We start from the raw sequence: 15,888 nt of genomic DNA, 5'->3' as shown, positions 1-15,888 counted from the left end.
TACACAAGTCGGATACTCCGATACGGAGTATGCTGTGCATTTTAACCCAGTGTTGGGTTCCAACCTGCCAATTAAAAACGAACTTGAAACGTTTTAGAAATTGTAATTGGATGAGAATAATGAATGAAAGACGGTTTTTGTTTTTTTGTATTATTTATTGTGATGGAAGTCTGATGGAATTACAGAATCTGCGAAATCAAGGAAGTTTCTTACTCTAGTAAAAACAGTCGTTTTCTTGTTGCCGCTTACTGTCCTACCGAATGATACCAAACCCACTAATTTACCATCCACCACTAATGGACCGCCAGAATCACCCTAAAAATAAATTTAATATTTTTGGTAATGTTTGATGATTATCAGCATAATTATTGTAATTATCATGTACTATCATCGAAGTATGAAAAGTTTACACTTTCTTATTTTATACTCTTGCTTTCGGTTTAATTACTGTTATTTAATCGAGCGTTTTTGTATATAGCTTTGCTAGTTCTTTATATTTACTATTACTGTTGACGAACTACCTTAAAAGCATTCAGTTTATTATTTCTAAATATCTTTTTTACTTACATAGTAGGTTGTTTTCTTATCAGGCCGAACGCAAACATGATTCTTTGTAATTTTAGGATGAAACGCTTTGGGGAAGTAACTTTGACATTTAGAGTGTCTTTCTATCGTCAAGTCTACTGCTCTCAAATTCTTAGAAGGAAAGCCATACTCAGTCAATCCATATCCTGAAAAATCAACATATAATTTATAATTCCTTAGATAGATGGTAGACATTTTTGCCACCTTTTCAACAAAAATCCTCACCTGAAGCTGTGGCTTGAGTTCCCTCTCGATGGTCGTGCAACGAAATCGGTATATTCTGCACCCTATCGCTGTAATCCACCGGCTTCTTGAGCAGCACTACCGAAAAATCATTATCGAAATTGTTGTATCCGAACGCCGGATGCTTGATGACCTTCTGGATCTTGTGTTCCGTGCCTTTGGGGTCGTGAAGCGAGTTCGCGCCCACCAACACAGACAACCCTTCCCTAGGCCGGGCGTGCGGGATGACGTGGGTGCAGTGGGCCGCCGTAAACACCACCCTCGGCTTCACGAGGGCGCCGCCGCAAATGATTTTGCTGCGGGTGTTCTTTCGGGCAACGAGCGCGACCTGATGGGGATGATCCTCGATGTCGACCACATCGCCGTGGATGATCCTGCTCATCGCCACGTTGCTCCGCGTCGAATCATCATCCTCAGCTGCGTTAAAATGAGTGTTTGTTTTAAATGGCAATTTTGTTTAATTAGTTTTAATTAGAAAGTGGTGGATTGATAATTAAATAATGAAAATAAATCGAGTAAAGCGGGCACAATTCGATTATATCATTTATTCAAACTTGGATAAAATTAGAATAATTACGCGCTAATAAACCGAATTGCTTTTACTCTACCTTATTTGTAATTAAATCGTGTCATAATTCGACGGAGCGGAAATCGCATTAAAACATTTTCTGCGGTCGACCAGACAAAACCAAGCGATTTTGCAACGGCCAGATTTGAATGAGATATGAGGAAGGCCTAAAAATTGATCGTAAAAAAACCGACTTTGTTACAAGAGCCGTTTTCTATAAAAGGCCACACTCCAAATACGTTTCACGATGGTTTCCTTGTTAAATTTCTTGAAACTCTTATTTATGTAACGACTTATGAGACCGTTTAAATGCTGGAAATTGTGGCGATTACAAAGGGGATTTGTCAAGTTTAACTGGCTTAATAAGAAATGTTTACTTTTTAATTGTGCTTGTAAATTCTAAAATGTTCGTTCAATAAATTGTTTCACGGTTGCAGTTTTAAGAATTTTACAAATTTTTTAGTAAAATTTTTTCAATCATTGTGCAATTAAAAAAAATAATAATATAAAAAATAACACTTAATAAAAATAGGCATAGGATTGTGATATATTTTAATGATTAAAACAAATTAAAACTAAGTTGATAAAATAAAACTGACTGTTTTATCTCATTTTAGCACATAAAAATTAATAAAATAAAATAATTAATTAATTTAATAAATAATTAAATATAATTTTTCAAAAATATGTTAAAAATTAATAATTATATGAAACTTAAAAATGCAATAGTGAAAGAATATTTAAAAAATATACTCAAAGAATATATTTAATTGAATTTTTGTGATTTTTCTGTATTTCAACAGTTAACCAATAATAAATTTTATTTAAAAACGAAAGTTTAGAAATCACTAAATAGTAATTAATTTAAAAATTTAAATAAACAAAGGTCTAAATATATAAAATAAGTAAGAAAAGTTTTAAAAAGTATATTTAAAAAATATACTCAAAAAATATATTTAATTGAATTTTTGTAATTTTTCTGTATATCAACAGTTAACAAATAATAAATTTTATTTAAAAACAAACGAATAGAAATCAACAAATTGTATTTAAATTAAAAATTTAAATAGACAAAGGTCTAAATATATAAAATAAGAAAGAAGAGAAAAGCGAATAGAAAATGTAATAATTTTTTCGTTTTAAAATTAATTAAATATACTATAATTATAAATACTAAAATTTAAATTTAAAAATGTAAAGAAAATCTTCATAACTAATTGAGAAAAACTGTGATAAATCCTTCAAGTAAACCACAACACTTTTCACAGCCCCACACACATCCCTCCGAATCTCCCCACCCCACAAAACAAACTTACATCTGACTATGCAAATTAAAATACCGAAGCACAAGTATTTTAACATCTCATCTACAGCACTGAGGACGATTAACGAACGATCTTTCAGTTTTATATAGCGTCCGCGACCGTCGTACTCCTACCCCCGAAAAAAGCACCACCACAACTTCTTGGCAGGCGAATTTGTCCCACTGAACGGCCGACTTCGGTGCAAGTATGTTCGTTTTCGACTGCCTTAGAAAGCTTCGTTATCTAACAAGTGTTATAACAATCGTTTTATTTGTGTTGTTTGCTCTTGTCACGGTGCACGGATTTTTCTCAATGCGATGCTCGTTTGACGTGCGAATTGATTGTCGTTCACGTTTATTTTGGGGTTTCTGTGAATTCATTTTTATGGGACGATTTTCAATTAATACTTTTTACAATGTATTGTGATTTGATGCAAAAATTGTTTTAATTAAACATTTCACGGTACGATTTTCTACAGTTTGCTTTATAGTTTTCCATTTGCCAATAATAGTATTCAACGTGACAAAATAGAGATGAAAATATTTAGATTAAACAGTAGCGATTTGATTATAAACAAACATTATTTGTACAGAATTTCTCTTGGTAATTGCATTTAGTAAATTTAAATGATTGCATAAACTAAACATGACAAAATAACGTAACAAATATAAACTACACTTATTAGATATTAGTAAACAAAAATAATTTGACTGACATGAAATATAAATATGTATTAATAAAATTAGTTGATATATTATTTCATATGTTATTGATTAATTTTAAAAATTTAAATTTATTGAAACATTTGTTTTACTTTGTTTATATTGTTAACTAAATTTAAAATTTTACATAGAAAAATTTGTTTAAATTAAATTGGTTAAAATTGTAGTTTGAATGAATTTTAAAACATTATTTAATCAAAACATGAACACAAAAATGTTGAAAAATAACCAAATGGTTTCACGAATATTTAACAAATAATCTACAACGAAAAAGTTAACGAACACGTGATACTATTGTAAACTGAAAACAGATTTGTGTAAAATAAATTTTTCTTCGCAATTGACAAAAATATTTGACATTACAATTTAATTCTGAAAAACTAAAATTTAATCACAATTGCGCCAATTTCATCTAACAACTAAATTCAGTCAAAATGAATGAAAAATAAACATAGAAGTTTTTTTAATCCGCCCCCGATTTATTTCTGACCATCGTTAACATTGACAAAGAAAAACGATAACACGGGGGTCAGTTATGCCGTTAATTATAAGTAATTTGTCGACTTTCACCGGCATAAAAATGAAGTATTAACGTCTGTTTTGCTTTGGTAAACATTTTCGCCGACAAATGTACATTATTTCGCCGCAAATTGAAATGTTTCACTACGATCGACACAAGACATTCACTACTGAACGTTTTTAAAATCGGTACAATACAAATCCTGAACTCAATTAACAATAAATTAAATAATTTAATTAACACGTGTCATTACGTGTTGTTGATTTTATTTCCGCGAAACCGCTGTTCGGAAATGAAAAGTAACGAAAATGTTTATCTTTATGACGCGAGATTATTTATGACACTTTCACTCTGTCGATAATGATAACAAAGTCGTTTTCGGACGATTTACATAATTTCAATTAAAACGATTTATATTCGGCCGATCACGGACCTCACGAAGAATTAAAAGTAAACAAATAATAAAAAATATAACATTACGCAAAGTACTCGTACAAAGGAAAATAGAAAGCGCGTTAAATAATGAAACCTATTCATTGACTTATAATGTACTCTATGAAAACTGATCTCGATGAAATAAAAATAATCGTTAACCGAACATATGTTCTTGCCGCGTGTAAATAGTGATTGAAAAATAATTTGCTTCCTTCCTCAGTTTTAGTGTGTCAGTGTGGTCTTCCTCTTTGTCACATGTCTTGATGATGTCTAATTGATAATTTGAAAGATGTGTGAGTTTATTAAAGGATTATACAACCAGATGAAAGTCGTGGAAAAAGTCTTAATGTCTTTATTTTAAACAAATGTGTAATTTAAAATCGTTGCAAAGTTTTTATCGAGGAAATTAGATAATATTTTTTGTATTTGTTGTCACTGCGTAACTAGAAATTTGTCAGAGGAATCAGAATTTGTTTAATTACTGTTATGAATCTAATTATGAACTAATTTTATAGTTTTTGATAAAAATGTAGAAACAAATTATTGATTTTTTGCATGGCTAATAATATTAATTATCAGAAATTGTGTCGCATGAAATAGTTAATATTTAACTAATTAATTGTTTTTATTATTTTTTTATTTAAAAATTTGTCCATAAAACCAATATTAACCAGTAGCCAAACCAATATTTTATGAAATATTGTTTCCTAAACCATGTTATTATAATAATAATTTATTAAAAAAGTACGTATATTCTTGTAAATAATAATTAAAAAACATAAATTATCTACCATCATATCTATCACATTAATAATTTTGATTTTCTAACAAGTTAATAATTATTGGTATTAACTTAGTTTCATTATTTAGAATATAAAATACATTTATTGATTTGTGATCTACTGCATAATAAACTATGTTATGATTTTGCTTATTTATTGACTAAATAAACCATACTGTACATATTCCATTCAACATGTATAATTATGAAACTTAAAGTTTTTATTTGTTTGTAGTTTGGTCAAATAAAATCAATTTATAAGCAACTATCATTTAATAAAGTATGTTATTATTTTGTACATTTATATTTATTTAGTTTTGCTAAACTAAACATAGTGCATGTTCAGTTCGTTTCCAATTATCATGGAGAGAAGCTGGTGCAACTCAAAATCAGGTATCGAATTTGTTAGACACCAGTCAGGGGTAGGTTTTGGCATCTGTATCATGTATAAACACGGATGCAATAGCATCCGTTGTTGGTTTCTAACCTACAGTTGTTTTATAATGTTTATAATTTACATGATCGAAGGCCATTGAGATCATCGTGTTGTAAGGATCTTTTTAGAAACAAGAATTCGAAGAGCTTCTAGACATATAGTTTGTCTGCAAATTTCACATGAGGTTCTAGCTATTGAGGTGCTATAGTAATGGTGTGGGGTGGATTTAGTGCTGATCTCGAAGCAATCGGCCCACAATTTTTGTTTAAAAAAGACAATCTCTTACCAAATGAATCACTTCACGTACTATCGTTTCCTGCTCAGACTTCAGTTCTATAGAATTTGTGAGGGACATGAGTTCTACGTTAAGATTTTTTATATATAGTTTGTTGGATTTCTTAAATTTGTATTTTCTTTGACTACGTATAATAAAAAAATACTAGAAAAAGTAGAGTTTAATTTCGTCCAAAAAATAATATATTAATCTGGTTTATTCATAATATCTTTAGAGGGTGTTGATGTCTATATATGTATGTAGACTGTAACAAAGTTTAACATTTGATACTATAAATTTTTCGTTTATCCCAACAAAAGATTTTTATTTAACTAACAAATTGTTGGTGATACAATTATTAACTATTTAAAATTTGTTTATAAAAAACATTTTCAAAACCAATGCCTTAAGAATTTATGAACAATGTAAAGTATAGTATGAAAATTCCAGTCAATAAATAAATAATAGTTATGAAATTCGATAAAATGAAATATAATGTAAACATTTTGTAAGGTATTTTATAAAAGGATTTAATACAAAATTTATTAAGTCAATATAATAAATATATTTTAATATTCTGCATTTTTTGTTGCTTACAAACGACGGAGATATAACATTAAACATATATACTAGTCTAATTTGGTTGGCCAAAGATATAACATTAACACATTCAAATATATTTACGTTTTGTGTCACTATTTAATAATAATAATACTCTTAATAGTAGGAGTTTATTCTTAGTAGGATTTATATTATTTGGTTGAATAACGCAACACACAAAATTATATTAATTATCTTACAGAATATTGGCCAAGGGTATTTTGGAGTGATGATTCCTTATTATGATCAGATCATAAAATATCGTTTATCGTCCTCTTAATAAAAGTTTGAGCTCCAGACACACAATAAAAACTTTAAAACACCGTGGAGGAAACATTTTCGTTTGGGATTTCTTTTGTTGGAATGGTATAGAACTATTTCATTTATGGAGACATTATGAGAGATATAATGGGACCATATGATAACGATAATTTACCAGTTACATGCATGCATGTTTATGAATGATAATGATCGAAGTATGCATCGAAAACCGTTCTAATTTGGTTAAAAGATAATCATGTTGATATTGTCGCTTTAACTACGACAAGTCCGGACATAAAAATCATCAATTTTAGTTTAGTTGTGGTTTTTAATTAATAAGTTGTGAAATTTAAATTCAAACGATCGTTGCCAATATTTGACTGAATCTATGTTTGACCGTTTACAGTTTCTTTACTTCTAAATTTTATTACTGGTAGATATGTAAATATTATAAAATGGTCAACATATATTTTTGTAGAAAATTAAACACTACAAAAAAGATCTCCTGTAGTTAATCGATTATTTAAATCATTTAGAAGATATTCGCATTCCAATCCCAATGCGTACTGATTTTAATACTTTTTAATAAATATTTTAAATTTATTCATTTAAGTCATGAATTTTGAAAATGTTCATAAAAATTTGAGTTTATTTTGATAGAATAACAGTTTCTAAGTTATATCTTATATTTTGTTTCGGAATATATTACTTTCTAATCAATTTTTTATCAATTTTTTCTGTTCATAATTTTGACCTTTTCACAATTTAGTATTGTGATATATTTTTTAAGGGGTTTATTTAAAATGTAACTCATTTTTTTTCGACAAAATTTATAATTGAATATTTTTTGTTTCAAATGTTGGTAGATCTATTTTTCATAAGTTCCTGAGATTGTCTTCTTGTATATAACTATAACCAATAATTAATAGCTGAGTTTTAATATATTTATTGTTTTTCTTTTCTATTGATATATTTTATGAAATTTCTAAAATAAAAAACTTTATTTTCTCTAAAATAGATAACGAATTATCTCAAAATTCATGCCTCACAATACTAAATTATGATAAGGTCAAAATTATGAAAAGGAAATATTGGTAGAAAGACATATATTCCGTAACAAAATATAAGACATAACTTGGAAACTGTTATTCTATCAAAATAAACTGAAATTTTTATGAATTCATGACTTAAATGGATAAACTTTAAATATTTATTAAAAACTATTAAAAACAGTACGCATTGGGATTCGAACGTGAATCTTCTAAATAGTTAGAGTAATCGATTAACCACAAGAGATCATTTTTGTGAAGCGTTTAATTTCATACAAAAATATATGTTGCGCATTTTATAGTATTTATTCATCTAAGAGTTATAAAATTTAGAAATAAAACAGAAATGTGTGTTAAATTCTTTAGTTTGACCTCATATATCTTCTTAACGACAAGGGTTATGAAAAAATTGTAAGATGTCTTTTTTGTAGAGCGTTCAATTTATTAGAAAAAATGTAAATAGAAATCTTCTGTACGATTACGAAGTAATGGCGAGATATGGATTTTGTTATAGAAACCAATTTTTCAGTGTTGGATGTTAAAAAAAATAGTCGATATTTTGGCTCACTCATATATATATATATATATTTATTTATTAATGTATATAATCGGAAGTTTTGTCATGTGAACTAGATTATATTTGACTAATTAATTGCTTGTATTAATTATAGTTTGGTTATTTAAAAATTCGTCTATAAAACACGTTTACGAAATCAATTTCTTAGGAAATATTGTTTACTAAACCATTGTCTAATTAACCCACGCTATTATTTTACGCGCTTATTAACAAACTAAAGCGTACTATGTAAATTCCGGTCAATAAAGTAAAGTAAAATTGATAATTACCCTGTTATATAAGATTATTTAATGAGCGTATTTAGAATATGTTTTATGCTAATATTGTAAAATTATCCACACGATTTGACCAACTAACAAAACAACATAGTTTGGTTGATCGCGGTTTGTTTTTGTGCAATCAACGAAATTTTCTACAATTTGTTGCAAAGCCACAACCAAAATTGAATCGTAAACGTAATAACAAACTCATACCGTAAACATTTAAAAACCCAGTTTGAATCCTGTAAAGTAATTGACTTTTACCCCTTCAGCTAAACTCATAGTTATTGATAGTTTTTGCCACGCTGTAATTAATATGTTAATGACAATGTTATTTCATTAAATTGTATTATGTTTGTCTGTTAATTCGACTGTGTATTTGAATATATCGACGTTTTGCTTTCATTTGATGCAGTTAAAATTAATTTCAGTTGTTGATTAACATGTTAATTAGCAATATTATTCAAGAACTTAAAATATTATTTCTATGATAAACATTAATAAAAATTATTAGAAAGTACACTTGAAAATATTAAAAACGGAGATGAGGATGCATCAATTAATATCTATCCGCAACCGCATCTAGTTAATTGCTGGTTTACGTAACGTTGCGAAATTCGTTTCCTGTGTAGCACTTCGTCAAAACGCGATCTGTTCAAATTGACACATATAATAGAAATTACATTAATTTGTTCACCACTCGACTATGTGTGTTGATAATAATTGGCTGAAACAATAATCTTGTTAGGTTTCGAGTGCACGTCAATCGGTGCTTTTTAGATAAAGGGCCAAGCACGATTTGTCGAATCGCATGAGGGTTTTAATCCCCATTAACTCGCTCAGTCATAAATGTGATTCAGTCGATGATTTTTGTTATTGCAAAAACGACGTGTGTATCATCAAAATTGTTTTCTGTATCACCCCACATTATTTTCACAGTACAATTTAAAAAAATAAGTTCACTTTTTATTAAAAAAAATTTTTCTTTGAATTTAACCTCCTTCAAAATTGGTGCATATTAAATTTTATTAAAAAAAATATTCCACAAGTTTGAGAGAGAATTATGACTTTTGTTTAAGTAAATTAAGTAAATCATGGAATTAATTGTGAAGTATATCAGATATCAAGCAAAGAAATTAGTTTTTACAATCAATTTAGTATTTGTTTATAACTGAGTGGTGAACACTGGTTGTGCGACGGACAATATTGAAGTTGTGCGTCTTGTAGGCACTAAGAATTAAATTAAATGTGTCTATCCAATATAAATAAGTAATTAAAATTTAATTGAATTTCTATCTAAACGATTCAATGGTGCACTTCATATATATCAGTTTTTCATACATATAGATGGAGTGACCCATATGAAAGCGGGCCACTCTCATAATTTTTTTATTTAGTAATACTACTAGATCACATTCAGAGACTGAAAAATGTAAAATCCTCTTACGCCACTAGAATCGGTATCCTTTGAAATAGATTTGTACCAAATTTCATGAGAAATATTCAATATTAACGATTCTATGACTAAATTACTGCCAAGTTGTTTATTATGCGGTAAGAAGTTTTTTATCTAGTAACTCATTAGATAATAAATGAGTTATAATGACTTTATTTAATAACAATAACATTTAATTCTTTCTTCATTCATTTTTCCAAAATAATATTAAATTTTCATCTTTTATTTAGATGACTTGTCATTTGTGACTTCAGTAATTGCAAAGCCTATTATTCTTGTGGAGAAATAAAACTAAGATTGCCACTATTATTGATAACTGTGGGGTCGGCCTTTATTAATATTGGTTATATTTAAAAAAAAAAATGATTTTACCAAAAAATAACTTAGATCGTTTAGAGGCGCTTGTTGTTGTGATTAAAAAATACAAATTTTCCTAGTGTTTTCCCATAAAAAGGATGCTTTTTATGGGGCGTCGCAAGAAGTTTAATTTTTAACGGTCATATTATAATAGATGTCTTCTAGGGCATACAATTTTTTATTATATATATTTTAAACTGCTATATATTAGAATTATGAAATTATTATGTCTTATTGATATTATTAAATTTTGTGAAGAAAAAACAATATTAATAATTCAATAATGTAAAAAGTGGAACGTCACAATATTTACTCTTTTAAGGGACAAAAATTTTGTATTTTTTACTTTGGTTTCTTTAGTATTATTAAACTTCTTGAAAAACTAGTATTAATAAAATTAATGTAAAACATTATATTTTCTCTTTACAGCATCAATTGTTTCAGTCCCCAAATATTTTTAAAATTATTAATAAAATAATATTAAAGTATAATATTGTATCCAATACAATCCAATCTTATTAAAAAGATTGATTTCAAAAAATAATTACAATCATAAATCTGTCAATTAAGCACAATTACTGTTTCGCCCTCTTTATTTAATTCTTAATATAAAATCCTTAAAATTCTTTAAATCCTTAATTAATTGGGACCTACTTAAAAATATTCACAACTTTGAATATATATTCCAAGTTTTCTGAACATAATTAAATTTTGAAATCATTGTTAATTATTATTAAACATTCATGAATTTGCACAAAAGCAATTTTGTTATATTTATATATTTTACGAAACTATAAAGGTTTATACACAAATGAATAATTTGTAATATAATTAACTAATTACGACGAGTGTTTCATATCACATGTAAAATAATTGTAATCTTGTCAGTAATTTGTAATATAAATATCATTGAAAAATTGTTTGTGAACTAGACAGCTGTTTAACCAGTAAAGTTTTAAATAAACAATATTAATTTTAATACGTATACGAATATTTTCAATATCTAATGGATAGTAAAACAAACGAAATTTTATTTATTATTATTTTAAATTTAGTTTGATGTATCAAAAATACAAATTTTATTGGTTTTTGATTATTAAAATAACACTGCCAGTAAGCTTAATTTTTAATAAAATCAAAATAAATATGAAAAAAATAAAGATAATAAAAATGTATAATTTTCCATTAAATCTTGTAATGAGTGATGCATACGTTAATAATAATTTCAAATATCCCCATTAGCAAAAAAGTAAAAAAAAATCATATATAACAGACAACAAACGATGAAAACCCACGTAAAACCTCCAATGGATCCACCTACAATGTCTTCGGTGTTAAAGTGTTTTGCGTCAGTGATGTAAGCAGGACGTTCAGTGATTGGCCGTCGCGACGGCATCCTGGCCAAAGGACGCGTTCCGATTGGCGTCTGGTACGTGTAATAAGGTCGGTGTTGGTGCCGCGTTCCTCAGTGTCGAACGATACCTGTGTTACGGTGCCCAAAACGTTCCCGTAACAGAGAGACGGACGAGTGTCACGAGTCCTGCTCCTGCACACACGCATTTAATCCGGCAGAGCCGTCGATCCTGTTCTTTCGCTCCTAGCTCTTCGTGGTGCTTTGTTGACCGTTTGGGCGGTGAGTTATAAATTATTTCTGTTTGATTTGCCTTTTTGCGTTGGGTTCGAGAAAGTTTTCAAAAAGTTCTTGCAGAATTGTTTGTTGCGTTCAAATTTAATCGGTGTTATTATAATTTTTCAAAAAATAAATTAAACTGTTTGTGTAACATTTGATATAGAACTGAAACATTTCTTTTAAAACATGAAGAAATATTTTTGTTACGCTCAAAAAGTTTTGAAAACATTTTATTCTTACTCACCCATACATAATTTAAATTGTCTAAAATAATTCTAATATTAGTAATATTACTGTTAATTTTAAGTTTTTGTAAAATGTTTCCATTCGTTCTACTAATTTATTAAATTTAATGGGAAAATGTAAAATTCTGCTTCACTGTAATTTTGAAAAAATGAATAAAACAATGATTTTCTTTATTAAGGTTCAGGATTCTATTGTTTCTCTTTTTAATTAATTAAATTTTATTTTTTTAATTCCTTGGATTAATTTTAAGTACCCAATTCTTAAACAACTTGCATCTGAATAAAGAAGTTTCTTGAAAATGTCAATTGAGAGAGTGAACGTTTTAACGTTTTAATGTTAATTAACGAATTATTTTTAGAATCCGCATGTTTTTAATTTTATTTTATTAATTTAATTGAATGTGTTTTCATAAAATTATAAAATTAATATTATTATTTATTATTGTAATTAATAATAATTAATTTTAAGAAAAATGTAAGTTAATAATTGTTAATTAAAACATTTATTAAATTAAACGAAAAACTTGAAAAATATTTATTATTGTGAATATAATTTATTTTAAAAAAATACACAATATATGATATCCTTGTATAACGCATTATAGTTAAATATTATGCGCAAAATATTTAGATTTGGACAAAGTTGTTCTTTCAAATATTAATAATAATCTTTACAAAGTCGCTAATTTAAATTTTCAAATTTACAATTTTATTAAATAACGATAATTTGTGAGCAAAATTTGGTGAAAAGTATTTTTTTGATCACAAATTATATTTTGATTATTATTTTGTTTGTCTGTAAATTGTGTTGTAAAGTATTTCGTAAAATTTTATTATTTTTTTATAAAAATATTTGTATACCCCTTTTTTAGTGAAAAATTTCAAGTTTCTAAAATATCGGACAATTATTTATTTGTATTTTATTCCAAAAAAAGTTGTTGTTATAGGTATTAATTAAGGTATATGGAAGAAGTAAAAAAGTTGATAAAAAAGTACGAGAATATTTATGTAAATAAATAAAACTACATTTATTCTAATTTATTTTAAAAAGACTAAACGTTTTAATGTTTTAATATTAATTAATGAATTATTTTTAGTATCCACCAAATTTACATTTTTATTAAATAACGATAATTTTTGAGCAAAATTTGGCGAAAAATAGTTTTTTAATCACAAATTACGTTTTGATTATTATTTGTTTGTCTGTAAATTAAAGTTAAAGTATTTTTTTTGATATGTTTCTGGTAAAATTTTAGTTTTTATAAAAATATTTGTATTTTTTAATGAAATTCTTCAAGTTTCTAAAAAATCGGACAATTATTTATTCGTATTTTATTTTAAAAAAAATTGTTGTGGTATTAAGGTATTATGATTATTAATTATTATTAATAAATTTTCAAAAAATTCAAAAAATTATTTAATTTTTCAATATATTCTTATATTATTAATATAAATTTTTGTTATTTGGTTTATTAAATTTTAAAAATAGTATACATATGTATTTAATTCGAATGTTAATAAATTAAAATATAATAATATAATTACAACTATTTTAAAAATATCTTATATAATAATAACAATTTTAGTAATCATTTACCTGATGTTGAAGATTTATTTGATATATTTTGTTAAAATATGGTTATTGTTATTCATTCATTATTAAAAATTGTAACATTTGTTTCCATTTAGTTGTACAAATATTGAAATGAAATATTACCAACTAAATTCATTATGATTCATATAATTAAAATATATATTGTGTTTTCTACAGTTATGGTAATTTATTATTTTAATGAACCATTTATATTTATGATAATTTTATGAGACTGTATATTTTTGTAAGTATAAATTCCTATTAAGCATTTATATAACACGTACTGATATTATTTATTTATTTATTTTTAATATTTTTGAAGAGAAAATATTTAATGTTGGAAATAATATAAAAATAGCCTTTAGGTATACAATTTGTCTAATACAGTAAATCTAATAACTCATCAATAAAACAAATGTCAGTTTAATGATTCCCTAAAAAATTATCTAAGCATTACTGAACAAAGAATCAATAAAAGTAACCGTTTTACGATTAGAAACATCTACTGAATGTTTCATTACGTTATGAATGCTAAAAACTTTTGACATACCCCCATTTGTACAGCTAAGTAAACTGGCAAAAGACCATCGGATAGCTGGACTATAAATTAAATTTTATCACTCTCGAAAGTTTCAGCCGTGAGCACCATTGAAAAGCGTCTAATCGAAATGTTCGTGGTGTGCGGTACTTGAACAAGACGCAAATAATTGTTGATTCAATGTTGGCTTACTGATTAACACAATATTTGATCCTGTTAATGATGCCACACAATTATAGATTCTTCATACACAAACAAGAACGTCTAATTACGTATTCGAATTAAATATTTATTGTAAAATTTCATAGGGAAGTTTGTTATTTGTAATCTGCACACAATTGCGGTTTCAGAACCCACATCGAAAAGTTTCTGTTGATAGACGGGTTAAACCACGCGAGTTGTTTTAATAGTTTTAGTTTATGATTTTCTACGGATTTTGCAAGTTCGCATAATAATGTTGAACGGAGAAAAACAACGTTGCGCTTCTGATTACAAACGCTCGTAATTATTGCGTCTTCACAATTGAACAGCGGCGAAAAAAGCTGAAAAAACAACAATTGCGCTTTCAAATCGTGATGAATGGCCGGACGAGATAACGTATTATTTGCGGGCAAAACTAATTTGTACTTGTCCTTTATGACAATATTTTTTTCTAACTGAAAGGAAACCATGTTTTCTTTTATTTTTCGATAAACTTTCTTATGTGTTTAAACAAAGCCATATTTGACATTTATAATAGGATATTTTAATATTTTATGTTGTGATATGAAATGTATACTCGGTTACAAAGTTCTCCGGGGGCTTTTGCGTATTTTATGCAGACGAATTGAACCGATCTGGGAATATAAATGTATATCTCGTTTTTCCAAATTCAATTTTAAATAAGGTTACCAAAAGGCTATGTAAATACCGAACTCACCTGTCTGTTTACTTGAACATTTAAATATTTATTGTCATTATTCAATACATGCTGCATATAAATAATTTATGTAACACAGTTTCTAATTCCACTTTCCTTTATATTTATATATATTTTTTATGTCACACTTAATAATAATGTTAACAGATGTGACCTTAAGCGAGATTTTACTTTTTTCTCCAACATCGAAAATTTTCTTCCAAATTAACTGGAATATTTAAATTATTTATTTCCATTTAACTTAAACATTTTTTATGTCCCACATAATAATAATAATAATAATGATAACAAGGGTCTTGAACAAGCTTTTGCTTTTCCTTCCACAACCTTTTCAGTTCGGATCCTCTTTGTTACACGAATCTAACCGCCGAGCAAATTGAATAGACTTAAACATTTTTATATTGTATCGGTCGACGATCAATTTAAAGTTAATAAAGGAAATGGCTACGACAGAATAAACTGGTTATTGGTTTCGGTACGATTCAATTTTAACCATTTCCTAACATGCAGATCGAGTTGTCTTCAATTTAACAA

At 27.1% G+C, this 15,888-nt stretch overlaps 2 protein-coding genes across 2 annotated transcripts in view; one reads left to right on the top strand and one right to left on the bottom strand.

The window, feature by feature from the left end:
• Positions 1–145: 145 nt before the first annotated feature.
• Positions 146–3,003, bottom strand: LOC109606098 (trypsin V-B-like). The gene is made up of 4 exons (XM_020022702.2): positions 2,713–3,003; positions 811–1,245; positions 568–731; positions 146–315 (listed from the first exon to the last, which is right to left on the bottom strand). The coding sequence occupies exons 1-4, from the start codon at positions 2,756–2,758 to the stop codon at positions 151–153; spliced, it is 810 nt and encodes a 269-aa protein (XP_019878261.2). The 5' UTR covers positions 2,759–3,003; the 3' UTR covers positions 146–150.
• Positions 3,004–11,940: 8,937 nt separating this feature from the next.
• LOC109608597 (tachykinins) overlaps positions 11,941–15,888 on the top strand; it is a 40,046-nt gene continuing 36,098 nt past the window's right edge. Inside the window, exon 1 of the mRNA XM_020025077.2 lies at positions 11,941–12,061. The gene's annotated coding sequence lies outside the window, so the exon portion shown is untranslated. The remainder of the gene's footprint in view (positions 12,062–15,888) is intronic.

Source organism: Aethina tumida, chromosome 1 (genome assembly GCF_024364675.1).
Source record: "Aethina tumida isolate Nest 87 chromosome 1, icAetTumi1.1, whole genome shotgun sequence".
In the NCBI taxonomy this organism is placed as follows: Eukaryota; Metazoa; Arthropoda; class Insecta; order Coleoptera; family Nitidulidae; genus Aethina; species Aethina tumida.
Note: the sequence above shows the minus strand (reverse complement) of the source record. Positions and strands in the feature narration are given on the sequence as shown.